The following is a 27,540-nucleotide window of genomic DNA, read 5'->3' on the forward strand; positions in this document are numbered from 1 at the left end:
GGTGCTGGGGGGGCCTGCTGTGCCCGAGCGGCCGCCGCTGAGGGACCGGGTTACCCGCCTCCTCCACCCCGGGCAGATGGGGGCCGTGAGGAAAGGAGACGTGGTGCTCCGCCAAACGCCGTGTCGGGAGGCCCGGGGGTTGGCCCAGCCCCGGGGAGGCAGGGCGGGCTGGCAGCGGGGCCCTCAGCCCTTCTCCTCCCGCCTTCAGCGGCAGCCGCTCGGCGCGCCGCGCAGGAAGGAAAGGCGGGAGCCGCCGGCCGGGGGAGGCCAGCGTTCTCGGAAGGCAGGGGTGGGCTACGGCATGCCTCCGAGTTGTGCCGCCCGGCCCCGCGGTGGCTCGGCATCCCGCTCCTGCTTCTCGGGCCTTTTCTGCCCAGGAAAGCCCCGGAGAAGTTAGGGCGAACTGTGAGAAACAACGAGTCGGCATTGACAGAGAAGCTTCTCTGCGGTGAGGCGGCGCCATCTTGCAGTACGGCAGAAAAGCTGTGGCGGGCGCCATTTTGCACCTGAACGAGAGATGAGAAGAGCCTCGCTGTTTTTCGCCGCTTGGGCGCCGCCATTTTAGGTTACGGCAGAATCTCCGCCTTCCCTAGCACAACCTCATAGGGCGCCGCCATTTTGGCTTACGAACAGGACGGCGACCCGCAGGGGTCCTCACCCCCTCCCTTCCTCCCTTTAGGTGTCTTCATAAAATGCCCGTGGAGAATCCCCTCTTTTTTCGCCCCGCTCCCAAGATGGCGTCGATGCGGGAGAGTGACACTGGCCTGTGGCTGCACAACAAACTGGGCTCCACAGACGAGCTGTGGGCGCCGCCGAGCATTGCCTCGCTGCTCACGGCTTCGGTGATCGACAACATCCGCCTCTGTTTCCACGGCCTCTCCTCGGCCGTCAAGCTCAAGCTACTCCTGGGGATGCTGCACCTGCCCCGCCGGGCGGTGGATGAGGTGAGAGCTGGGTAGGAGCTCGCGCGGGAAGCTTAACCGAAGCGGGGTGCGTGTGTGTGAGGGGGAGAGGTCGGTCGGAGATGGCGTGAGGGGAGAAAGGGGGGGGGGCAGCGCCAGCCCACACCACCACCGCCACCCCCCCGCCCTTTTCTTTTCACATGGAGTCTGTGGGGAGGGGAGACCCCGGGGCGAAGCGCCGTGCGGCCTCGCGTTGCCCCCTCCCGCCCGGCGGGCGGCTGGAGCGGCAGCCCTCGGGGAAGGGGGGGGGGGAAGAGGAGCAGCGGCTGCTCCTCAAGGGTAGGTGCCCGCCCGCACTCGGCGCGGGGTGTATAGCGAGGCCGGTCCCCCACAGACATCCCTGCTTCTCCCTTGCAGCCTTTCTTGGACGGGGAGGGGGAGGAAGGTCTCGGCTGTGGGAGCGGTCCGTTTAGGCCCGGCTCGGAGGACTGGATCCTTGGCGTGAGGAAAAGCGATCGGATTCCCCGTGATAAGGGAGTGGAGTAGAAGCTTTGCTGCTCCTCCTCCTGCTCTTTGGGGAATCTCTGGCTGGCACTGGTCTTTTGAAAGCAGTTTTGACCTGAAACCCATCTTACACATCCACATGGACTCGTAGTTGTAGGGCTCTGTTTTGATACAGTTTGGGTGCCTTTGGGGAAGATGGCTTTTCTGAGGCAGTGGTCCTTCTAGGATTAGGACAGAGAGGCAGGATTGTTTAGGAACAGTTATGTGTGTTAGGCTTCCTTCACTCTCCTTCCTTAATACTGGCAACTGTGTAGGTGTCCCAAGTCGAACATCTCGCCTTTAGGAAGGACAGCAGCAAGTGCTGAAACTTTGGGAATGGAAGATCTGGGGTCTGCACTGAACAGTGCTTTTCCCCACTTCCTTGCAGTCAGGTCTTGCTTGAGGAAAATTGCCATGCTTTTTTTTTTTTTTTTTCCCCTTCTTCTCTTTACCTTTCTGGGAACAGCTGGTGCTTTCCTTTATTGTCCTACCCTAGCTAATAAGCTGGCTGGCTCTGCAAGCTTATTCACTTGGCCCTGGACCATACCTCATCTGCAGCTGGCTTATTCTTACCAGTAGGTGGCTACTGATGTTTGGGGCAATAGTTAGAGAATGATTGGGAAACATTTAAGTTTCTTCAGCCAGGCTCAAGGAATTCCTTTCCTACTTCCACCATGTATGGTATTGGTTCCTGGTAACAATCATGGAGGTGGTGCGTAGTTAATCGTCAGCTTCTTGTGTAGAGTATCCTCAGCTGTGCTTGCACCAGTCTCTTTCTTGGTTAGGGCACAGCTGCTGCTTAGGCTTAATATACATATATACTAGGCAGGGTTTGGGGAGATGGTATGTAACTTTGATTATTGTATGCTCAGTTTTTGTTTACTTCTAAGCTGAAAATGCACAAGCATCATGCTTAAGCAATAGTTTAGTGCATGTCAGTGTCTGTCTTGCCACATGCAACTGTATGATTGTTCACTGTGTTACATGTAATTGGTGTCACTTTAAAAAAAAAATTCTTGTTCAGCATGCTTGCTGTAATTTTTAAAACATTATATTCATGTTTAGTGCCTGCTCAGTGCGCAAGCTGTCTTCCTTGTGTGTGACAAATGCAGTTGTGTTTTGGACAAACAAAATAACCAAGGCCAGAAAGGGGGATGGGGAACTACGCGTAAGCTCATGTGAACTCTTGAGTAAGCAAAATTCTTCTGAAGTCGTGTGAAAATCCAAGTAGCCTGGAAGAAATGAGTATTGCAATGTTTAGAAAAACCTAACAAATTGGTGATGTTTTTAGATTGAAAAGAGCTTAAAAAAGCTTAGGGACCTTCATACATAACACTCATGCCAGCTCATTGAGGGAGCAGAATTCAAGCTGGTTGAAATAATTTGTTGAAATGCTGTGTTCACTGGGTGGGTAAAAGAACTTTTAAAACTGATTCTGAGGAAGATGGTAACCAGTGACTTTACTTGATTGGTACTTTTGTTACCTGTAGAGATAAAGTGTATGTAGAGAAGAGCAAGTCAGTTGCTGTGCCTTTTAATGTATTGTTAAAGTGATCAGTTGCATTCCAAATATAAAGCTCTTGTTACTGCTGTAACAAAAATATTGTGGGATTTTTCACTTCTCTGGCAGAGTTTATGAATTCAATCAAACTTAATCTTTCATTGTAAACAGAGCACGCTTCATCAAGATCTAGGGATTTAGCATATTTTCAGTCCTTTGCAAAGTACCTGTAACAGTTTAATTATTTCAGGGACATGTGATTTTTTTTTTTATTATTTTTTTTTTAACTGAGAGAAAGGGCTTAAAAAAATGGTTAAAAATGAAACACTTATGAGGCAGACACCCTTAACATTGCAAGTAGGTCTGCTATTATCATTGTAGACTTCCTTCTATAAATGGTAAAAATAGGCAGTGTAACCAAACTGCTGAGAGAAAGGGATGTTGTCTTATCAGATACTCATCACTTGTGGCAAGTTTGCTAAAATAGGTTGTATTTGTGAAGATTTGTTATGTAACTTACTGTAGAGATTTTAGATATTTTAACTGGCATTTGGCATCTTACATACGATACCCAGAACATTTTTTATATATATACACATTTATGTTCAATATATCTGCACTGTGCTGTGTACTTCTCTACAGTATTCTCTGCTTAGTGTATTGTGGAGTGCTGAACATGGTGTCTTTTTGCTAGTGGAAATACACCAGTACAGGATACCTGTAGCTTCTTGGAAGTAAAATTCATCATTTGGAAATCACTCTTGTATCTGAAAATGATTAAACTTAACTGTGAAAGTCCTTCATTAGTCTCTTTGGAAAGTCATATCTGTGTTTTCCATGCCATGTGCCAGTCTGTATGGATCATGTATGAGAAGCACTGAGTTGGCATTTGGAAACTTCATAGTATTGGAAAATATATTGCATCAGCTCTGCAAAGCTTTGGGAATCTTGATAGTGGATGCAGGATATGTTACTGTTTTGTTAAGTAACATGTTAAATGATATACCCCTCTCTAGATAACAGATTGGGCTTAGTTATTTTCTCTTAAAACATTTTTTTCCCCTGTTTTCTGTATAATACCATTTTCACTGAGGCATAGAATAAAATGGAAACTATTTGGGAGCAGACATCTGAGTAAAAAGTTATGTGGGAATCAAGAAGTGTGGTGGTATTTGGTTTAGAAGGGGTTTAATTGGCTGCTGCTCCTTTCTAAATCTCTGTGAAAGCTTCAGTCGAGACAAGTCAATCTTCAATGAGCTCTCTTGAAAGCTCAGTCCTTTGCTTAAGTGTTTTTTTTTTCTCAAATGTAATATCCTTCAATTTTCATAATGTTTTCATTCAACACTCCAAATATTGTATAGATATAAGTGACTTAATCCTCATAATACTCCTGTGGGATAGGTAATAAACCTAATTTTTTAATCATGCTGTGAACCTTATTACTGCTTGTTTGTTCCCACTGACTAATAAGAATAATTGGGTCCCATTTTCATTTTAAGTTAAGTGTGATTTGTAGGCAGTTATCAAAAATACCCTTTCCCGCAGTAATTCTCTGGGCAGAACTTGCTAACTTTTGAATCTCCCTGCCCCCCAGCTTTTCATCTGCTAAATTTTTTCTAGATAATTGCACTTACTTGAAATGATGCCGAAAGCTCTGTGTTGTGCTGATGGGAGTTTCAGTTGTGAATTTGGCAGAACAATTACTTCTGTTTATTTTGTATGTTAAATTCTTGTTAACCTGATTCACAATGGCAAGTGCAAGTTTTCTTTTTGTGCCAATGTTTAATTTGTTTGTTCAGGGTTAGACTGTGATGTTACAACCAAGTTTGTAATGAGGACTGTGTGCTTCTGTGCTCTCTGAATTATCTTGAGAGGAAGATGCTGCCTATCCTGGTGGTGGCCTGCCCTTTTATTACAGTAGCTGCAAGAGAGTAAAAGTCAATACTGTTTCTTCTTGCTTGCTTACGTGAAACAGGAGTCCTCTACTCATGCAAGTGTGAATTGTGGAGTACTAGTGCAAAGGAATAAAGACAGAACATGACACTTGCCTTTCCCTCTGTGTTCAGAACAGGCAGACTGCTATGCATCTTTCTGGCCTGCATTTAGTGTTCTTAATTTTTCTGTGATGTAATATGGTACATTTTAATCTAATATTACTCTTGGCCACTTCTACTCTTTCATGATTAAAATACAAAACATATACAATAGCAATATTTGATCCATCCTAGTTTTGTATCATGTAAATATTGATACTGTACTTTCAATCCAATGCTTTTAGCTTAATGAAAATGCTCTATAAAAATACAGATACCTATTAAATATCACCTTCTGTATGGCCCCTGAAAGTCTGAAACTTGATTGGGTTTATTAGCCAACTGTTGATGCAATTGTCTAAAGGTATAGTCATGTATATTATTTATTTAGGCATACTATAAAGCAAATGAATGGGAATTCTTTGCAAGAAGTCATCTTGGAGCTATCACTTTGTGTGTTTCTAGTAACGTTTCCTTTTTTTACCTCTTCCCACGGTGCTGTTTGTGTATTCTTCCTGCACAACCATTATTAATCTCTTTTGTCTCTGTTCCCAGACTTTTTCCATCCTGCCTGATCCTTTCTTGTTAGATGTTACTAGTTGTGCCCTATGCTTTTTTTTTTTGTGCCAGTAGGCTGAGAAAAATACTTAAGATCTTTAAGTTTTACATGAAAGAAATACCAGAACATGTTGCATCAGATCGACATTCATGCTTAACGAGACACTGGTTGGAGCTGATGGGACTCTTACTGACCCAGTGTTGCAATCTTATACAATTAAGAGCTCAGGATTATGGCTGTGCTCTGTAAAGTAACAGAAAAACTGTATGTAGGATTCTCTTGTTATTTTGAGTTGCATTTCATGCATTCTCAAACCACAAATTTTTTTTCAGCTGTCAGTTCAACAGCGAACTGGGAACATATATTTAAATTGCCATTCAAAGACAAACCTGAGTCAAAACTCAAATCCAGGCTTGTTAAATGCAAACCCTTATTCAGGCAAGGTCTCTGGTTAGCTCGCAGTACATGTTAGTGTGCTTCTTTCCTGCGTGTGACAGTGACTATTCTTTCACCATGTTCTTTCTGCCATGAGACCTTGTGATAATGTTATTTGCCCAGTGCTAGGCAAACAAGTTGTTTCTGGGCTCCTTTCTTGAAGGAACAAAAGTCATGTGAATCGGTGGGTGGGTTGTGGCATAAGTAGGTTGCCTGAACTTTAGCTGCCCTGAGAGCAGTGTGGATGTGACATGCCCAGAAAAGAGCTCCATAGGAAAATACATAGTATACGCATGTAGCTCTGAATTTTTGGGACAAATAGGAGTTTTGTGGAGCAGATATGAAGGGTAAATTTGGAGGATACAGGAGGCATCTTTCCTTCAACTATTGCCTGAGCTTGCTTTGATGGAGGAAATTGTATTCTATACACTTAGGTGCATTAGTGGTATCCAGATAAAAGCTTGTAAAAGAGCTATAAATAAACCATAGCTTCATCAGCTTTCATGGCATGTTTTAAATTTTCAGGTGTTTTATGTAAATCAGTAGTGTAATTACTGTAGGATAGATAGGAGAATAAAGGACTTTGTTTCGATAGTATTCACACTTGTCCTTATTCACTGTTGTAGAAGTGACTTCTGATGAGCAGTTTAGGGTTACAATAGAGAGATTGACAGGTCTGTGTGGAGTCTAGGTGGGTTTTTTAAGTTTACTGAGAAAAGAAAAGAGCAATAGAGAACAACAAAGACTAGAACCTTAGAAATTGATTCTCTTCATTGGGTGAATGTTGGTTAAATTTGACACCACCTTAAACAATGTGTGGTCATGGTTATGTGGCCAGTTTAATCCAAAGCAAATCCATAGCACTGCTGAAGATGCTGAAATCACTGTTGTAGTGTCTCCTTTCTGCTCCACTCTTTCTGTGGTTCTAGTGTTTGTGTGACTAGTCAGCCACACCAAGGGGCTGATCAAGCTTAAAGCTGTAGAGAGATGCTAGTTTTACGTTAGATGAGCTGATCCGGTTTGTTTCACAAGTACAGTATGTGAGCGCTATAACATGCAAGGGCTAAAGGACAAACTGCCCCTATAGTGCACTTGTGAACCTTTCTAAAGTGAGAGGGTGATAACATTGTGTGGGTGAAAGGAATTGAGAAATGTCAATGTTTGTCTGCCTCTGAGCTTTAAAAGTGCTTGGGGAGAAAAATGGAGAGCAGAAATTTAACTTTTATTTCTTGGAGTTGCATGAGTAGAGTAAGCTTATTTTGTTAAACTTTTTCATATGAGAAAAGGCTGGTTCTAAATAAAGGGAAAGAAATACAGCATAAAGGTGAAGATGGGTCTCTTGCTTGTCCCCCTGTGTTCAGAAACATGTAGACTGTAACTAAACTATATGTGCCGCAATGGGTTGTAAAAAATCAGAATTCGAGTATTTCCTTATACTTATTTGTAAATTCTTGAGTGTTAATACCATACAGATAGAGTATGTCTAAAGACATAATTTTACTGTTACATTTTGTGGCTTGATAGATGAACAGTACACCTCAAACATCTTAGTTCTGTGAAGCTAATGCTTTAATGGTTCCATGAAAGTTTACTTAAGACTGAACACTTGCTTTTTTTTCCTATTTGGGGGATTTAAACTTATCTGTGAATGAAGTAAAACAACTAATTTAAGAGATTCAGTGTATAAACCCCTGACCGTAGTCACCTTGATTTTTATTTCATTTCATAGTGCCAACAGACATGTTGATCAGTAACTAAAAAAAAATACTGTGACAATGAAATTTTTTAAGTTAATCTCATGCATTATTTCCCCATTTTCAAGATAGGTGCTTAAAGAAAAATAACTTTTTTCTGACTACAGAACCTTTGGGTAGATGGAAAATCTTGTTACTTGTGCCGTATTGGAGGGCTGGGTCTACTTCTGTAATACGTAGTTTTTGTCAAACAATACAGTTTTGATTAGCATGAAACACATTATTTTGGCCTAAGCTTAAGTAAAATTTTGAGGACTTAGTTTGTGTTCATATGATGCAGATATGGTCTGTCTGCTTAATTATTCTGTAGCCCAGAAAGGGGCACATCTTCACTTAGATGCCTGTACTAAATAAGTTGTATTCTAGTTGCATATTCTTATCACTGAATATAAGGTGTGGGTACACTGGGAGTATAACTGTAGAATGTAAGGAGACAGTAATGTAAGAATCTGGCCTGTTGCTTTTAGCAAAAATGTTCAGTGCTAAACAAAGCTTCGAGTTGCCAAAAGCTCAAAACAAACTTGGGTTAGATTGACCGAAAGCAATATAAAAAAATTTATCTTGGTTCATTCTTTACTTAGTTCTAGAGTTAATGTATAACTGTATTGAAGCAGTCTCCCTCTTCCCTTCCCCAGTAGTAAAATGTTGTGCATGTTTATGCTAGTGTCTTTTTAAAATAAAAAAATCCAACTATAAGATGTTTAAAACTGTTTCCAATTGGCTGATTTTCTTTTTCTTTTTTTGTTAGATGAAAGGGGCACTGACTGAAATTATCCAGCTCGCTACCTTGGATTCAGACCCCTGGGTCTTAATGGTAGCTGATATTTTAAAATCCTTTCCAGATACTGGCTCCCTTAACCTTGATCTTGAAGAACAGAATCCCAATGTTCAAGATATTTTAGGAGAGCTTAGAGAAAAAGGTAAGCCTTTTCTGTTGGTGAAAATTACAGAAATATGATGCCTGTTTTCAGAAATAACCTGTCATTTCACAGACAGTCTTGCTGTCTTGACGGTATTGGTATCAGGACAAGCAGTATGTCTTAACTACCACAGTTCATGACTTGGCATGTTCCTGGACTGGGAACTGTGATATTTGAGTAATAGTAACCTCTTAAATTATCTTTTCACACATCACCAGAACTTACATGTCAGGTATTACCCTGAATGTTTGTGAAGGGCAACACATAAGTTAATGTGGATTCATCAGTATCATAGACAGGCTGTATGTACACTGATAGGTAATAACTGATTTACTGCATCTTAGTAAGTTGAGGTTTTTCATATATTGCTCTGTCTCCTATGTTGTAGTACCAAAGAAGACAGTAAGGCTCTGTTTCTGCAGTGCTTGTGTGAACAGCCTCGTGTGTGTGGAAGCACCACTGTTGTATCGGGCAGGTGGGGTGCATCTCTGCTGGAAGTTCTCCTCTAGGCAGCAAATGATAGGTGCTGTGGGGGAGACTGATCACAAGAAGAGTTATGCTGCTGATGTTTGACTAGCTATGGATTGCCTGGAAGCTGAAAATACTGGCTCAGGCACTTGCACAGTTGCTGCTTTCAACAATGTAGTAAATGGTGATGCAAAGCTACTCCTACTTCAGTGGATTTGATTTAACACATTGCCTAGAAAAAGCCCTTGGGCATCAACGGACAGACATGGTCTTGGAGTTAGGATTGCAGCAGACCAATAATGAAATGACTTGGAGGTGGAAGCATTTTGTTTTCTTATGATAAACAAATGATCATTTGTCTGTTCATGCTTTTGGTTTGGACTTTCGTTTAGTAGTTTCTTTTTTATGTGTAATTTTTTAAGGAATCTGAGAATTCAATCATTTTTATCTTCTTTGACAATAGTAGCATCTTTAAGATTCCTATAATTTGATTAGGTGTAATCAACATGGAAGCTGTTACGAAGCTAATGTAAAAAACAAACATCCTAACAAAAATCCTAATAATTAGAACTAAATTACTCTTGGTGTTTAAACAAGTAATCTAAAATTTAAAAACACCTGTACAGTCTGGTTGTAAAATGTTTTGTAATTAGCTATCAAAGAGGTGCTAATACCTGTGTGTACTGTGTTAATTCTTTATGCAGTAAGTGAATGTGAAACTTCAGCTATGTTGCCGTTGGAATGCCAATACTTAAACAAAAATGCCTTGACAACACTAGCTGGGCCACTTACTCCCCCAGTAAAACACTTCCAGCTGAAAAGGAAACCTAAAAGTGCCACACTCAGAGCTGAACTCTTGCAGAAGTGTAAGTAGTATTACAGCTAGTTGGTAAGATTGAGTAACAAATTAAATAGTGAAAGGAAACTTATATTCAGTCTTATTCTCTGGTATGTGGATATACATTAAAATTTTCTGTTATAAGAGCTTTGCTGGCTGATTTTTTTTTCTTTGATAGACTGATATGTGTGGAAGAGCAGGTACAAGTCATTCTGGCCATGATTACATTAAAATGCTAATTTTGTTTTAAATGCTGTTCAGATTTCAAGGCATACAAAAAGCTGTAGCTTTTTAAAGCACAGATACATTCTCTCATGGGTATATTTAACAGTCAGTTGTGAAGACTTGTGAGGGACAGCTTTGGTTAAAGCTCCTGAAACAAAACTGAAATGAGAACCTAGTTTTATTTTGCCATATGTTTTTGCAACAGGGAGCAAGAGCTGCTAATTAATGCTCTCTTTTGCTCAGTATGGCTATATAGGGTGTGAAAGCCAAGAGGGTTTTTGCTAACAAAAGGCAACATGTGTATATATATGTATTGGTAGCTGCTTGAACTAAGCAATCTTAAAATAGTTTACTGTACCTGCTGTTCTGTTGCAGCAGCTTGCTTCTTTCTAGCATGTGACTTGAGTAGTTGGTCTGGTTAAATACAAGATTTGTAAAATTTTATGGTGTTATATAGAACTTTCTTTAATTCAATCTCTATTGAGTAGATTGTCTACTCTGATAATTTCTTTTAGCTTAGACCATCTTGTCAGTTGCATAGTCATCTTGATTTTGCATTTTCTCCAAATACCGTGTTTACATCGCATAAATGACCTGGGGTTTAATTAAAATATAATTCTTTCTTTGTTGCTATTCCCATCTTTTTATGTATTAGTTAATCACATTTTATATAAGAAGCAATGTGTTGTATTTTTCCAGCACAGATTCTTTAATAACTAAAGCCCTTTTTCTTTTTAGCAACAGAAACTGCACAACAACTCAAGAAGACTGCAGGAGTGCCTTTCCATGCCAAAGGCAGGGGACTGGTCAAAAAGATAGATACGACAAGTATGACTCGCTTTCATCACTTCCCAGAAAGAAAATCTGATTAAGTAGCCTTGATGAAGAATAAAATTACAGTCTAGTTTTTACAAAAACTTTATTTTTTTTGAAGCAAAGGATTTCTCCCTTTCTGCCTCCCTCTCTCCTGATATTTAAATGTTTCTGACATGTCTTGTCAGAAAGAACAAGAGTGTGGGGTTTTTCTTAAATGACAAGTATATCTGCCGTGCTTCTAAAATGTACACAGCTAGATCATGCTTATAGACTTCGGTAAGAATTTAATTTGCATCACTCCAGGAATAACTTCTGACTAAGCTGTGCTGCTCCAAAAGGGAGCAGAGTGGATCACAGTAATCTGCTGTGCTCTTTGAAATGCTGTGAAGTAGACTGAAACTATTGTGTATTTGTGTAATTCTGTGTGGAGAAAGAGGGGACAGCATGCTCTCTGCAGCCAGGGCTGTGCAGTGACTTCTAGTCGATGGGCATGACAAAGATGTATAATCATTCTTCAACTTTGCATTAGTAGATTTTAGCTGTTTGCTGAAGTTCCTGAACTGCTTGAATTTTTCAAATAAGTTTTTGACTAGGAGCAAGAGGAGGGTTCAAAATTAGTTACATACTTTAAATCACTGCACAGGTATAACTTTTCTGACCACCAGTATGATGCTGAGGTGTAAAACTTGAGTGATTTCTTGGTGTGGTGGCTAGAAGCTATGAAGTACTTTGATGCTATTTAAGATGTGGTTTTGAGCACCAAAGTTTGGCCAGATGTTCATGCAGGAAATGCAAAAAGTGTAGTTGTAATTTGAACTAAAAATTGTGCCAGTATAGAAATTGACCATTAATTCTTCTTGGCATTCTTTTTAGCCATTGAACTAATAAAGCAAATTTTTAGACTTGGCCTTTAGAACCAGGTGGTGTCTAGAAATAGGAGTTATGGGACCAGCTGATGTTTACTCTGCTGAAACTTACTCACTTTGCTCCAAGAGGATTGTCCTATGGTGAAAAGGTTTTCAGTACAACATATAGAGGGATACAGAGTATCTAACCTCAAAGTAAAATTCTGTGTTTATCTTCAAATTGTAGGGTATGATGAGATTGTCAGGAGGCTAAAAGACCTGATAGATAATGTATACGTGTCCCTAATTTTTTAGCAGTTGGTGAAAGAATGCTGTCTTCAGCACTTTCATTAAGTGTGAAGTAGAAGGGTAACAGTGTAAAGTTGGGGGAAAACAGCCTCTTACAGGTGTAACAGTTTCTACTGAGTATTGAGACAGCAGGTTTTCTGTTTGTAACAGTTTCTACTGAGTATTGAGACAGCAGGTTTTCTGTTTGCAATATGGACCCAAATTGGATCCTCCTCCTCGTGCAAACAGCAGCTCCACAATTTCAAGCCCCTTTGTGAAGCAGTAATTTACCTTTCCAGTAGATTATGAGCCCTTAGCCCTGCAGAAGCTTGTCTAAGAATCTTTGATTGAATACCGTTTCACCAAGTAACTAGATTTTAAAGTTCAATGAGCAACTTTGGCAATAATTGGATTCAGAACATTCATACCCAATACCTTTTTATGTGGTCAGAGTTTATTTGTTATAAGTAAGGAAAGCATCAATGTATATAGCAAAACATTATTTTGATAGCAGTGCACCTGTTTGATTACTTTGTGTAGAATAGGGTTGCAAGCATTAGCCTAGAGATTGGCTCTTACTCCTTGTTTGAAGGGTAAAACCTAATCTGACTTTTCAGGGACATGTTGTGTATTATAGGCAGTTCCACATTATAAACATTTGAAGCTAAAGTGGAAGGGGTATGTGTGTTAAGAGGAGAAGCTGAAGAATTCCTTATTATTGGTTTTCATAACTAATTAAATGTATATTACATTTGTTGCCTTTTTTGATCTTCCCTAAGCACCACTCAAAGGAATACCAAAACAAGCTCCATTCAGGAGTACTTCAGCACCTAGTGTATTTAGTCCTTCTGGAAACAGAACTCCTATTCCTCCTTCAAGAACACCTTTGCGCAAAGAAAGAGGAGTGAAGGTGGGTGCACTCTTTTGTAGTCTGTTGCTTTTCTGCTCAGTTCTCCTCCCTGATCGAAAGTGAATTTCTGATTCTGTTTTGAATCAAGTATCAATATATTAAAAAATAAAGGACAATATTTAGAGATCAACTACATAAATTTAACAATGGCTAGTAAGCTCTCTATGGTCTTTCTTTTTAGCTTCTAGATATCTCTGAGCTGGATATGGTAGGTGCTGGCCGTGAAGCAAAGAGAAGAAGAAAGACATTAGGTTGGTATAGCATGCTACTTACAAAGGCTGTTAATATACCTCTAGGTAGGATCTAGATTTTTAGTACCATTTTGTTCTTCATTTGTTAAAACTTACCTTCAGCTAAACTTTAAAAAAAACAAGGTGGGGGGAACCCAAACCAAAAATGCTTTAGTGCTCCTAATTGTATTGCCATGTGCCTAGGTAATAACTTGACTCAGTTGCATAAAAGGATTGAACTAGTCAGTTGTGCTTTGGGCAGCACACAGGTGTGTGAGTGGCTTCAGTAGTGGAATTGTTCTGACGTATTTTGGTATGCTTATTTCTACTGGCTCTGTGGCCAAGTAAATTAATTGAAAGTAATGTTGAAAAAAATTATAGTGCTCTCCAAAATTCTGACTGAGAGATCTTAACAAGTCAATAATATCTGATATACTGCTCTTAAGTCAAGTGACAGTGCAGTGCTCTACTTAACTGTCTTGTGAAGATACACTAGGCAGCATATTTGCCCCAAAACAACCTTTTTGTATTTGTCACCACAAAAATGAGTACCATTTCAGAACAAAATCATAATTGCAATTATATTTTTGCTTGGGTTTTGATGCTTTCTAATATCACAGAATTAGCCAGTTCACCTAATTACTTGGTTACTGTGTCTTGATGGATATACATTGTGGTTCAGTTCGTAATTGGGTTGATTATAAACTTGTGTATGAAGATTACTGTATCTACCAACCTTTCAGCATATACCTCTTTAAGCATGTTTTAGTGGACTTTGAGAAATGCATTTTTATATCTTTGTTTAAAAAAGTATATCTAATTCAATATTTCAAAAAACTTCCTTGAACTGACTTCTATTTTTATGCAATAGATACAGAAGTTGTGGAAAAGCAAGCCAAAGAAGAAACAGTAGTAGAAAATGCTACCCCAGATTATGCTGCTGGCCTTGTGTCTACACAGGTAAGACCAAACAAAACCAAAACAAACTCAAACCAACCAACCAAACAGAAGGTGAGGTAACAATTATGTGTGATTATTCTAAAACACTTAAACATTGTAATGATATTTTATTAACTTGTTGAAACATGCCTCTTAATTTAAAAATCTTACCTAATTACTTCAAAATTCCATTATATTTTTACCAAAATAGATAAAAAATTCAAAGCAGGATGAAAGTAAAGTTTTTAATTGTTTTCTTGTTGCTATTTTAAGTTTGTGATGGGGTATGACATTTCTGTAACTGAGGATTGTAGTCTTCTGTCAGAGATGAAAAGGATAGGAGGGCTTTCTGACCCTAGAGAGGTAGAATCATTTTCGGGAGTTTCTGCAGGTTGTGCTCTGTGCCTGTGCATCCTTTGTGACTCTAGTGGAATAGTGTCCACAGAAGTCTCAGTGAGGAGCACTTATCATTGGCCTATTTCCAGGAGGGATAGCTGAATATAAGCAGCCAAGTAAGAAACAAGTCTTTACAATTCATCTGTCTTCTGGCTTGAGGAAAAGAACCTACATGCTAGTTCCCTTCTGTGATTCTTTCCTCCATTTTTAGCTTGTAATCTTTGAGAATTGGTGCTTAATCCAGAAGGCAGCTTTTTCTGAGGTCTCCAAACATGTCTGTAACTAGGCTTAGCCAGTCCCATTACTATGGAAAGAGAAGGAGAAATACAGTGGAATTGATCTCTGTCCAAATTACCCCATGGCTTATAAATTTGTGCTTTTTAAAACCTATAAAGTTCAGAGGTGGCCTCTCCTTCTCTTAATAGTCTTTTTTTTTTTTTTTTTTAATATCTAAAAGTTGTTTAGGATCTACTGAAAAAGCTAACCTGTTGCTAGAGGTAGTTCAATTGGGGGCGGGAGGGAGGAGTTGTGTGTAGTGTTTTCTTCCTATTCTTTCAGATAGAGTGCATTGGAAAAGCTGTGATGCATCTTTGTTTTCTCAGTCAGGACATAGCTTTTACAAGAATGTTAGGTCCTGCCCCCACTTCTGAGTTAGAAACTGTCTGTTCTATTCCAGCAAGCCTTGGCCTGGAATTAATTTGGACAACTGGGTTCTTTAGATACTAACAGATAATTTGAGGCTGCTGCACCCAGTGTTTGCAAGCCTCTCAAGATGATAGAAATCCATCTCAAATCTTAACTTATCTTCTCTTGTTCCAAATTTAAAGTGGTCACAATTACTTCTGCCTCTTTAAGTCCATGTGTTGACATGCAACGCTTGCCTTTGGAGAGCGCTCTATTTAAGACCTGTGGTTTGACTGGTGAGCCAGGCATTTTTTCCTCTAGAGCCTAATGGTAAGCACACACAATATTGGTCCCATGGTTATGGGGGTAGCAATATATGGCATATGTGCCAAAAACAACATAGAGGCAGATATTGGTGGGCTTGTGTCAGGAGTGAAGGTCATTGCCTGTCTTTCTGCAGGATGCTGAGTACCTCTTTTGGCAAGCTCCACATTTTAAAGAATATCCATCTTGCTTTTGTCTAGCAAGGCTACCTGTCCTGGTTTCAGCTTGGATAGAGTTAATTGTCTCCCTAGTAGCTGGTACAGTGCTGTTTTGAGTTCAGTATGAGAAGAATGTTGATAACACTGATGTTTTCAGTTGTTGCTAAGTAATGTTTAGTCTAAAGTCAAGGATTTTTCAGCTTCTCATGCCCAGCCAGTGAGAAAGCTGGAGGGGCACCAGAAGTTGAGATGGGACACAGCCAGGGCAGCTGACCCAAACTGCCCAAAGGGGCATTCCATACCATGGGACGTCCCATCTAGTATAGGAACTGGGGGGAGTGGGGGTGGGGAATCGCTGCCTGGGGACTAACTGGGCATTGATCTGCAGGTGGTGAGCAATTGCACTGTGCATCATTTGTATATTCCAGTCCTTTTATTATTACTGTTGTCATTTTATTATCATTATCATTATTAGTTTCTTCTTTTCTGTTCTATTAAACTGTTCTTATCTCAACCCATGAGTTTTACTTCTTTTCCTGATTTCTTCCCCCATCCCACTGGGTGGGGGGAGAGTGAGTGAGTGGCTGCGTGGTGTTTAGTTGCTGGCTGGGGTTAAACCATGACACTACCTTAAATGATTTGTCTTCTAGACTTATTCCCTCAAAACTTCTTTCCTTTGTCAACCCCTTATGTTTATAAGGCTGGATTGGACTAAAGTGAAGGTGTTCACAGAGATACCAAGTTGTCTTTATGCTGTGTGTGCAATATTATGTATAGTTAAGTACAAAATGTGGCATTTTCTTTGGCTTGATCCTAGATGACATCCGTCATGTTGGTGTTGACTGCCTGTTTCAGTGGAAACCTGTGCTTTTACTGCTGCCTTCTACGTGTTTGTCCCAGACACCTTTGCATTCCTCTGGGTGATACTTTAGTAGGCCTTTTGCCCATGGATGAACACAGGTTTCTGCTTGCTAATAGTGAAGAGCATGTTTGCTCAGGCAGAAGATCACTTATTTCTATAGTGTAATTCTTTGGAGAGTACTATCTGCGCAAATTTCATCATCTGGTCTCCATGCTACCAGCTAAGGAATGGGACAAAGGAACAGCAGCTTGACTCTCCTTGCAGAAGTACATTCACCATAATAGTATTTTTCCCTGGCTCAGACTGTGCCTTTGGATGCAACTTTGATCTGAATTAGGGGAAATAAAGCTGCTTTTTCTCTCCTAGGCTAATTCTAACATCTGAAGTTTGTATAGGGAGTTAGGGTTGAAAGGGCAAACTTGCCCTAACAAGAGGAGTCCATAATTAAGTTCCCAAAAGGAATATCGTAGCAGAACTAATGTTGAAATTGTATTTAAAATGCAGAAACAGCATACGAATATATGCAGTATGGCTATAACACTTTCTTTTCTGTTTTACAGAAGCTTGGCTCATTGAACAATGAGCCTGCACTACCTTCTACAAGTTATTTACCTGCTACCCCCAGTGTGGTGCCGTCTTCCTCATATATCCCAAGCTCTGAAACACAGCCAGGTAAAAGACACTTTTTTGCTTTTGGGACCTAATACCTCCCATTTCTATAGTTTTACTGTCTAGCTCTTCTTTTATTTGCAAACCTACTATCCCTCAACTCTAGTGAAACTTAATCTTAGCAGTCTAAAAATCCATTGCAGGAACCCAGCCTTTGGGTTTGGGGTAACCAGACATGTCATTTAGCCTAAATAAAGAAAATCCTTGTCGGCTTTAAATCTTAAAATGACTGCTAGTTAAGTCAAGCAAGCAAGGCAATTTACTGGTGTGTTTTTTCTTACTCTGTAATAGAAAATCCAGTGGTTTTTTGAATCCTTAAAGAGACACCAGTAATACACAAAAGTCTAGAGTATATACTCCATACACACATCCATATGCATGCACTTATAAAACAGTTGCTTTCAAGAGTCAGATATGTTTCTAGAGGCAAGTACATGTTAGCTTTCACACAGGCTGGGATCAAGCTATCCATTTTCCTTTTACCTTTTTATAACAGTCTGACAGATAATAGCTGAGCTCCTGCATGTTTTGAAAAGTGCTACATTATTTTCAATTCTAGAAAATTGCCTATAGTAAAAAATAGCATTTGTACAAATCCTTTCTTTCTACAGGTTTTATTTTAACACACTTGGTTTTACTTTTCCTTCTTTGCTGCATGTAAAGTCTTAAAGGAATGTAGCAGTTTGCACTAACAGATGTGCATGACTGGGATTCGTTACCAGACCTTGTAGTTAACAGAGAACTAATGTTTCAGTTTAGTGCATTATTTTTACTCTTGCTTGTTGTGATTTGGTACTGTAATGTTTGTCTTTATGTATGTGAGCTTTGGCATGTTGGTCACTATAGAAAAATGCATATGCAAAACCTGATCACTTCACTTGGCCCTGAAACAGTTCAGAATCTCTCTAAAGGTCCATGCAAATCTTTTTCTGGCAGAAAATTGGCATCCTCAGAAGGAACGCAGCCAAGAGCACATCAGTGTTAGCAGCTAGTATTATTTTCCAGAGCCTTGGCATTATATTCAACAGCAGGAAAAGCCTAGTTTAAAATTCTCTATTGTCTTTGTTCTCTATTTTTTCTAACTTATTTTTTCCTTTTGGAGTATGGGGTATCTAGCTTTTCTTACGGACAAGGAATATAAAACTTTCCTTAATACAAGATGCACACAGAAGATCCACAGATTTGGTGTCTCATAATCTGAGGTTGCATAATTAAGACATGTTACTTTATGCAGGTCACTTATTCTGATGTGAGGAAGCCAGTAATAAACTTAAGGGTTTTGTACAAAGTTAAGGGCTAACTAGTTACAAATGTTTGTCCTCCCAAGTGTTCACTGTCCTGTTCCACATCTTACTGGGTAATAGCCATGTTGTTAAAACCAGTGCTGTGTCTGTGCCTAGATGGAGAGTGGTAGACCTGTCATTCTCTAAAATCTGATCTGAAAGGCATCAGCATAGCTCTGGTCTGTATCTGCCTTTTAGTCTACTGTGAACACAATGTGAATAGATTAGCTTAAACCTCATGAGATTTGTGAAAGGTGCTTAAGCAGCTGTGCCTGCGTCTAAGAGCTACAAAAGAGTGTAACTGGCTAGGGTGTGTACTGGGTAATGACTTGTTTGCTGGACAGATGGTAACTTATGAAATCACAGTAACTTGATCATGTGTGTAACCTCCACCTGCAGCCAGGTTCAGAATAGTAACTCCCTTAAGTGCAGGTGAATGGATCAACTTTGAGAAATAACAGAGTTAGGACTTGTCAATACTGTCGGGTTTTAACCCTCTTAGCAGTTAGTGTTTAAATACTGAGTGATTTGTAAAGACTACATTTAATTCTGTCATCTGTTTAAGTATTTGTGTATTTTCAGTATTTGTTACTGGCTGAGACTTAATTACCATTTCCTTTGGAAGCTGCTGCTACGTTAGGTAAAAACTGACGAAATATTTTTATGGTTTTGGCTTCTACTTAACAGTACAGCAATAATCCTGGTAGGGTCAGAGTACAGTTGTTATAGCAATATAAGCTAAAAAGTAAATAGGACAGTTTCAATTTAATAAATCTGATATCCATTAAACATAAAACTTGATGCTAGGTATGGTGTAATCCATATTGGACAGCTAGTCACTCAGTTGTCTAATTATTGCTAAAGATAATTTGAAAGAGCATTAGCTCTTCAGTTTTTCATATAGATATTAGATGGCATATTGAGTCATGGTGCTAAAATGGAATAATCAGAATTTTTAGTTTCCTTTAAAGGCCATTGGTGATGCTAAACCCTGTTTGTGGATTATGTTTTTAATCCTGATTGTTTTTTGCAGCTGGCTCTGCACGAGAGGCCTTGCAGAGTAACAGGCAGACTGAAGAGCCTGCAGCTCCAAATGCTACTACAACTCTGCCTGCACAATTCAAACAAAGAACACCCATGTACAATAGTAACTCTAATCCACCTGCAGCTACACCTACCTCACCCCTAACACCTACCACACCTCCTGCCATTTCACCTGCGGCACAAGCACCGCAAGTGGCCCCCCAAACTCAGCAACAGCCACCACCGAAAAAAAGCCTCTCTCTCACAGTAAGTAACTTTGCTGGTTTTGATGTGGATTGGAAAATGCAAACTTTTATTATTGATCTCATTTAGTATGTTGGCAGTTCCTGGCCTTTGGATCATGGAGTGGTTGAGGCTGCTTTTTTTTATGACCAAAGATAATGAAAATGTTTTGTGGCTTTGTTAGCATTGCTGTCTTAATGTTAATCACAACCTTTTAAGTTGTGCAGTGTTAATGACAAAGTAAGATGTCTCTTTTTAACACAGCATTATTTTACATAACAAATAGCAGTACTCATTATAAAGAATTTGGGAGAAAGGTGTATTTACAGCAGAGCTGTTGCCCAGCCAATTGCATTATAATGTAAGCTGCTAAAAATGATTCTGTCATTGCTGTGGTAGGAGAAAAGATATCTGTATGTTACTTTAAGGCGAAAGCCTTTCTTGATCCCATCACCCCCCCCATTACACATCTTGTTAAAGCCTGAGAGTGGGGAGGAAACTAAACTCAACATCAATTATATATGTCCTGAAGCTTCTTATTGCTGGTATGTTGGTATATATTATGTGCATGCTTGAAGTTAAGCAGGTGACTAATTCAAGATGCAACTGATTTGAAGACTTTGCTAAGCACATCTGTAAGCTTGGCTTGCAAGATCTGAACTTTAAGCAGCTGGGTGACACTTTCTTTTCAGTACCTCTACTTCATTTATTAAAGAAAAAAAAAATTCCTCTGAAATTATTGCAAGCCTGGGTTTGTTGGACTGTAGAGGAAGCATTGGGTTTTTTCTTCTTTCTTCCTAATGTCATAAAGAACACCAATTACCAAATTGGTAATATGAACATTAAGTCTTTTAGCACATGTTTCTGTAACTATTTAAAGGTGGGGTGGGTTTTTTTTTCTCCAGTTTCAGAATTCAGTTGTCACTGCTGTAAGTGTTAGGTGTAAGCATTAAAGAGGGAAAGCCTTGAGGTTAAGGCTATTTTTGTTTACTTTTTGTAGGTCTACAAACTTCCACCTTACTCTTTTATGCTTGTCTCTGAGTATTAATGTGGTATCTGTTGGCAGTGCTTTCTCCACTGGAATTCGTATTTGTTCTGTCTATTGCAGAGGGAGCAAATGTATGCTGCACAGGAAATGTTCAAGACTGCAAACAAAGTTACAAGGCCAGAAAAGGCTCTTATACTTGGATTCATGGCAGGATCCAGAGGTATGTATTGAGATTAATTTAGCGTGCTTTTGAATACCCAAATCTGAAATACAGCCTAGCATTTCTAAATGTGCATACGTGACTGCAAGGCTCTTGCTTTAGCTTTGCTCTGGATGTATTGGACTCTTTGCTTTACTCTGGACTGTACATAGGTTCATGGATTATACTTGTAACTACCTGGAAATGGGTCTTAAGGGTCTATTTCCAGTAAGTCAAGCAGTCTGTCAGAACAGCTGCTAAACACAATATATATGTAACTGAACACATGTAATATCTTGGCTTAGGGGTTGAAAAGAAACAAGGCAGCCAGTTAGAACAGTGAACAGACTGGTTAGGTCCTAGTAGTCTGTCTAGAAGACCAATGAATGTAAGTTCTTTCGTGGCAACTCGAGGTACAAGTTGGGTAGTACAGAGCCTCTTCACTAATTCCTTGGCCTTAGAAATGTAGCAACTGTTGTGTCGGAGACTTTTGGTAACCACAGGTGCTTGTGAATCACAGGGAGATAAGTTGTCTCATAGCTAGATTCGGTCACATATTGGCCTTGATAGACCAAGGCTGTTTTACCCAGAAGATTATCAGATGTAAGATGAGAAGGGGCTTAAGAGTCCTTAAGTGAACTCTCATCTGCACTAGCTCTGGTTTCTAATTTGGTATTTGAGGGCTCTTATCACTGGAGTGCTGGGGCCTAAATGTGGCTCATGCATTTGGATTAATGCAATACATTATTGAAGACGAACAGGGTAAAGTTACTGTGATGATCCCTGGGCTTTAAGAAAGTTTTGTGTATCTTGCATTAATGATGGTGCTCTTAGTACTAGATGCTACTTCAAATTGCAGTAGGAGGGTGTACTTTAATATCTACATGGACAGTTTCTTGTAATGCAAGGTAAAATACTATTTTGGAAGCGTGCACGTGTGTGTGTTCTATATATTCACATATACATACATAGATAAGTATATAACAATATGAATTCCTTCAGTAATATGTCAGCAGCTTCTGGAGGTTGAGTAAATAACTTCCAACTGTGATATTCTTGAGCTTCTTCAGTGCCAATTCCAGTACCTTGATATGTAACATTTAATAATTTTACTGGCATGGAACTGAGTCTTGGATGAGTGATTTCAGTGAAGCTGTTTGGGCTTCCAGAACAGCTGAAAATTGTTGAGGCTTTTAACTACAAAATGTATCTCAAATAAAGTAACTCTGGTAGTTCAAGTTTACCAACTCACATTTAAATATAAGCTTCTCTTAAGGCTCTTGAGGCAGACAGAAATGACACTGGCATGCTTTACTCCCCCTTCTGTTACTCTTCCAGTTACTTTAGCCTTAAGGTTCATCTTTTGAGGTCTGGTTTTGTTATCCTCAAAACTCTGTCTGTGATGTATGGAGGGAGGAAGATCATTGTGTGGCTATGTGTATTAGGGACATTACTTGCTCAGTTTTGGGTTTGGGGTTTGTTTGTTGTTTTTTTTCAGCATAAGATAAGAATCTCTATCGAGTGTTGTTTACCTTTTCTAATACAGTGTTGAAATGTATAATTTGTTCCTATTCTTGTTTTCACAGAGAATCCTTGCCAAGAGCAAGGTGACATCATCCAAATTAAACTTAGTGAGCATACAGAAGATTTACCAAAGGCAGATGGCACTGGCAGCACCACTATGTTGGTTGATACAGTCTTTGAAATGAACTATGCTACTGGTGAATGGACCAGATTCAAGAAGTACAAACCTATAACTAATGTTTCCTAAGAGATGCAGCAACAGCAGACTGGACCAAATCAAGCTTTGAGTCAACCAGCTCATAGAGTATGTCAACTGTACAAAATGGCATTCGTGTGTACATTTCTTATTACCCTCCAAAGTAGAAGTTGTGGCTCTTCAACCTAACTGGGCTCAGTGAACACAGGAGATGATGGTGTCAAACTTTTTTTTTTCTTTTTTTTTTTTTTTTTTTTTTAAATCTTGGGAGAGGGAAAGGTGGTCTTAGGGGGGAAAGTTGTTGGTGTGTTTTTGTTTTCCCACAGTTCAAGATGCTGGAAAAGGAGATCACAACTGAAAGATTACAGATGGGAGCAGTTTACTTCTGAGTACCAGAAGACAAGACTAATGCACAGTCATTCACGGTTTACCATTAAATGAGGGCACAGATCTTTATTGTAAAAATATTTTCTTTGGCTACATGGGTTCTATTGTAAGAATGGACATTTAAAGCACCACAAGTCGGTGCTTGATTATTTTGTAATTCAGCTGCAGTATAACTAAATATTGCAGGTGGTAGATGTCCAGTGTCTAATGGTACCCACTGTATGTTTAGCTTGTTTATGCTTGGGTCATAGGATGAGATTGAGCAGCTTTGTTAACTCGCTATATTGTCACTGTCCATGCCCAGCATGAGTTAATCTATATTTGGCATTATTTGAGATAGAGAGACTGAGTATCATAACTTTGTGAAGAAAAAAACCATCAAAATCAAGAAAAAGTAATGGTGGCTTGTCACTGCCTGGAAGTGATAGCTCTTTGCCATGTAAGTCTTAGGGTAGAAGATGATCAATGGCTCTTGCATAGCAAGCCCTTTGAACAGCATAACTTACCTGGGAAGAAGTGAAACTATTACATCTTGAGATCAATCGCAGCTTAATTTAAAAATGGCCCTAGAAATGGTTGAGTGACACATATCTGAATATAGATGGTTGGGAAGATTTGTTGTCTTGAGGCAATGTTAATTTTATGTTTGGTTGAGCAGTTGTAACATGTTTGATTGCCAAGCCCTGATGCAAAAAGTTTTGAATGACTGTAGCTGTGGTTCTTACCAGTGTAGTTATATCAGTGTAATCACTACTGTGGCCACAATTATACTGGCATATGAATGTGCCTTATACTTGTCCCCTTCTAGTAGAAGCACATTTTTATCTTTATAACTGTGTTCACATCACTGGTATAATCTGGTTTTAATAGTATAAATACAGCTTATATTTATTGAGAGAGCTTATGTACATACTTCAGGATTCATCCTTTGGAGACTTGGTTTCATCATTTGAAAGAGACTTGGATCAAACATCTGGTGTCTGCCAGTACTTGTATGTGGAGCTGTGCTTGGTTGGGAATGGTTCTTAGAAGGAAGAAATACAAAGATGAGTAGCACAATGGCTGGCTGGAGGTACCTTGGGCAGACTAGAGGTTCATGTTAAAGTGGAGCTCTTAGGACGAAATGAGGCTTTTTCTTTTTTTCTGAAAAGAAAGCAGACCAAATCCCATAAGTACACTTATATGCTAACAAAGATGTTTAGATGATTCATTAGAGCCCTTTTGTATTGGGGAATTTTTATTGCATTTTATTTTTAGTTTTTCAAACAAATTATCCAACAGGACAAGGCAAGTATAAATAGTAAGAAAATCTGTGTTCTACAGTGTTTTAAGATGTGACCAAAAATATAGATTTCTTAACTTTATTTAAGCAAATATACAGACTGTTCTAGCTCCTGTAGTGGGCAAGTAATTTGATGGTACCTGCTACTGTTATGGAGTGTTGTGCATGTATTAGTGTGAAAGTTACTTACATATAACTGTCACACTGGGGGCTCTCCTCCACATAATTATCCCATTTCAGCAGCAATGTAGATTGTGATTCTGATTGCGATTTTTCTTTGAACAGCTAGAAAGCAGCCTGGCAAGTGAGGATGAGTAGTGGGTTTTAGTTTTTAGGAGTTCAGTAGAATGCGTTTTCATGGTTAAAACTTACCTGATTATAGTATGTTACACAGTAAGGGCTAACAATAGAATATGAAAATATTCATCTTTTAAAAGAAACGTTTAAAGTGACATTCCTTTTCTTGTCTGCATTCAGATTTTTAAAGTTTTCTTGTGATGACCAGTTTTCTGTAAACATGTATGATACTTCTGTCTTAACTGTTCCTGCTTGCTAGATGAGCTGCAAGTACCAAATGTAATTTTTAAGAACAAAGTTGTAGAAAATTGGCTGACTTGAGGGGTGTGTACTGTTACTATAAATTCTTGATGCAAGACTCTGCAATTCAGTAGTGATCAGGAGCTGCTATGTGATGGCTCTTTTGGCTTACTTGAGATTAATGGGGGTCCCTCACTAAATTTCTTAGTCTGCAGAAGTCTGTATTTTGGACCTGTGCTGTTGGGATGGAGACAGCTGTCCCTCTCCTCTTCAAGAAGCCCTTCTAGAATGCAGTGGAGTCATTTGAGTGCAGTAGTGTGTAGGAAGCTTAACCATGCTGCTATTTGTATTTGCTGCATAACAAAGTTGGTCTCCAGGCCTGTTTGTGTACAGTCAGTCATATGCAATAAATTGAAATTTTAAATAGAAGCAGAGTATATTTTTAATTCCGTTAAGTCATTAGGATGAGACAATTTAACACTGCAAAAATAATTTATTTTTAAAAGTGACTTTATGACCCTCAATACCAGAGCATTACTTCAACTTGATCTGTGAATCCAGAAAGCTTTTAAAATGCCTAAAGAAAGGGAAGTGTTTGCAACATTGTTAAAATGATAGGGTAAGAAGTAAAAACTACATTGAGCTCTCTGGTTCAGAGAATGAAATCATCAAGTCAGTGGACTGAAAGAAGGGACAATCCCAGACAATTCAGAAAGGGCAACATCAACATTTAAATTCCAATATAATGGAATTGTTGCATACAGAACAAAATCTGGCCTTGGAACTTGGTATTTTTTGTCTTGAATATTCAGTCACTTGGATGCTAGCTGGATTCTATTCAGTGAGGCTCAATGTGTGCTGTAAGATTAAACAAAAACATTTGTTGACTCTAGAATGACTTGCAGATGTACTGACAAATTGACCGGAGAAGTAGTTCAGAGTTTTCTTAAAGCTTTGTGTCCTTTCCTCTTTCCCTTTATCCAAGCATGAAGCTTTAGGAAATGGCAGGCCCAAACTTCCAAAGTGTGTTACGGCACCTCGGCAAGGCAGGATGTCCCAGCTTCTCTTGCCCTTGCTTGTACAGAAGCACCTGTCTGTGCAAGCCTAGGCATGATACGAATTAGCTTTTCTTCATTTTTAGAGTATAGAATACTGGAGAAAGAAGTAACGAAAGTGGCTTGTGTTTTTCCTGTCCTGTCCAAACTTTTTATTCTTGGCGGGGAGAAAGAACACGTACGTGCATACCCAGGCTTCTTTAACAATTTGCCCTACAGCAAAGTGCTGTGTTTCTTTAGGCTCCATTTTCTTTCGTGAGTGCCATGAAGACCAGAAAGAGTGAAATGAGTGTAATGAAGAAGGTGAGCCCAAGGAGGATGCTGAGCAAGAGTTCAGACTGTAGATTCCACCTTCCTTTTTGACAGAACATTTTTTTTTTCCTACTTGAGTGCTCTGTAGTTATCTCCATACAAAACAGTCTAGGGTTACTATGGTTAACACTCTAGTATTGGGCCAGTATGTTGTGGGTTAACTTGATTTTCACTGGTGGCTTTGCCATTTAATCTTTCAGTTAATACCATAGGATGCTGGATGCAATGGGGAGGAGCCTTTGGTAGTTACTTGACATCTCCGTGTGAAATTGGTCACTTCTCTCACTAAGTTGTGTCAAAGTGCAGACCACTTGTCTAGATGAAAGAAACTTGAGACTTTGACATTACACAGTTTAAGAGTGAATCACATTTTTGTAGTAAGATCTGACTGGAAAAAAAGACTAAAAAATGTTGAGCCAGAGCCCTCTGGGAATCTGGTGCCTTTAACAAGAACTGTCATTTTGTAAAATGTTACATCTATAGCATAGCCCGTATGTTTTCTATTGGTTTTTTGTACAGTTGTAAATTCAAAATATTCTGTCTTTGGGTACGTATTTTCAGTGTAATACAGTATGTATAATAAAAATTTAGATTTTCTAAGGAAATGGACTGATAATCTTTTTAATAACCAAGTTGTGTTGTGTACTAACAGTTGAATTGGTGATGAGTACCACTAGCTTGAGACCAAACAGCCAAATTGCATGATAATGTGTATCCATTTTAGATTCATGTCACATTGCTTCTGTAGATGCATTTCAAAGTTGACATTTCAAAGTTGACATGTGCTAGTTTTGCTGGTTAGGATATTTGTGAGTAGGAGGTTTACCAAAATACCTGCTCTTGCTTTCTGGGTGGATTTGCTGAAAGGTGATTAACCTTGGGTGATGTGTTTCCACAATGTGTGGGCATGCGTATACTTGAAGCACTCGAGCCACAGTCTAGACCTGATGGTACGAGGAAGGTATGCCATGCAGGGGTTCTGTGGATGGCCCACATGGTATGAAAGTGTGGAATAAACCCTGGGGTTTTTTTAATGCCGTGTTTAGCTGAATTTATAGCAATGGTGACTTCTCTCAATTTTATAGTGCTGTGGAAGGTGGGTGTTTTTTGGTTTGGGGTTGGTGTTGGGGTTTGGGTTTTTTTGTGGGGTTTTTTGTTTGTTTGTTTTAGAAATTGTTTTCATGCTCTGAGATACCGTTTCTGTGGTCTAGTTTATCCTGTGATAAACATGAAGGCTTATCTTACAATGTTGAGTTACATGGATGTGTGTGG

General features: G+C 39.4%; 1 protein-coding gene and 1 long non-coding RNA gene across 2 annotated transcripts; both read left to right on the forward strand.

Annotated features, from left to right (window-relative positions):
* The first annotated feature begins 246 nt into the window (after positions 1 to 246).
* On the forward strand, positions 247 to 26,873 carry NELFA (negative elongation factor complex member A). The gene is made up of 11 exons (XM_052780678.1): positions 247 to 944; positions 8,476 to 8,647; positions 9,820 to 9,981; positions 10,917 to 11,006; positions 12,907 to 13,037; positions 13,219 to 13,288; positions 14,139 to 14,227; positions 17,131 to 17,242; positions 19,556 to 19,812; positions 20,897 to 20,996; positions 22,562 to 26,873. The coding sequence occupies exons 1-11, from the start codon at positions 693 to 695 to the stop codon at positions 22,744 to 22,746; spliced, it is 1,620 nt and encodes a 539-aa protein (XP_052636638.1). The 5' UTR covers positions 247 to 692; the 3' UTR covers positions 22,747 to 26,873.
* On the forward strand, positions 11,018 to 12,818 carry LOC128138934 (uncharacterized). The gene is made up of 2 exons (XR_008234190.1): positions 11,018 to 12,280; positions 12,324 to 12,818. It is a non-coding gene; the product is annotated as an uncharacterized LOC128138934 (long non-coding RNA).
* Positions 26,874 to 27,540: the final 667 nt, after the last annotated feature.

The sequence above is a fragment of the Harpia harpyja genome, chromosome 2 (assembly GCF_026419915.1).
Source record: "Harpia harpyja isolate bHarHar1 chromosome 2, bHarHar1 primary haplotype, whole genome shotgun sequence".
NCBI classification, from domain to species: domain Eukaryota; kingdom Metazoa; phylum Chordata; class Aves; order Accipitriformes; family Accipitridae; genus Harpia; species Harpia harpyja.

Bases quoted from the DNA above. Each gene is read 5' to 3' on its own strand.
- NELFA (XM_052780678.1), top strand. From the start codon at position 693: ATGCCCGTGGAGAATCCCCTCTTTTTTCGCCCCGCTCCCAAGATGGCG. The intron at 8,648-9,819 runs GTAAGCCTTTTC...TTCTTTATGCAG, and splicing joins AGGAGAGCTTAGAGAAAAAG to TAAGTGAATGTGAAACTTCA. The intron at 19,813-20,896 runs GTAAGTAACTTT...TGTCTATTGCAG, and splicing joins AAAAAAGCCTCTCTCTCACA to AGGGAGCAAATGTATGCTGC.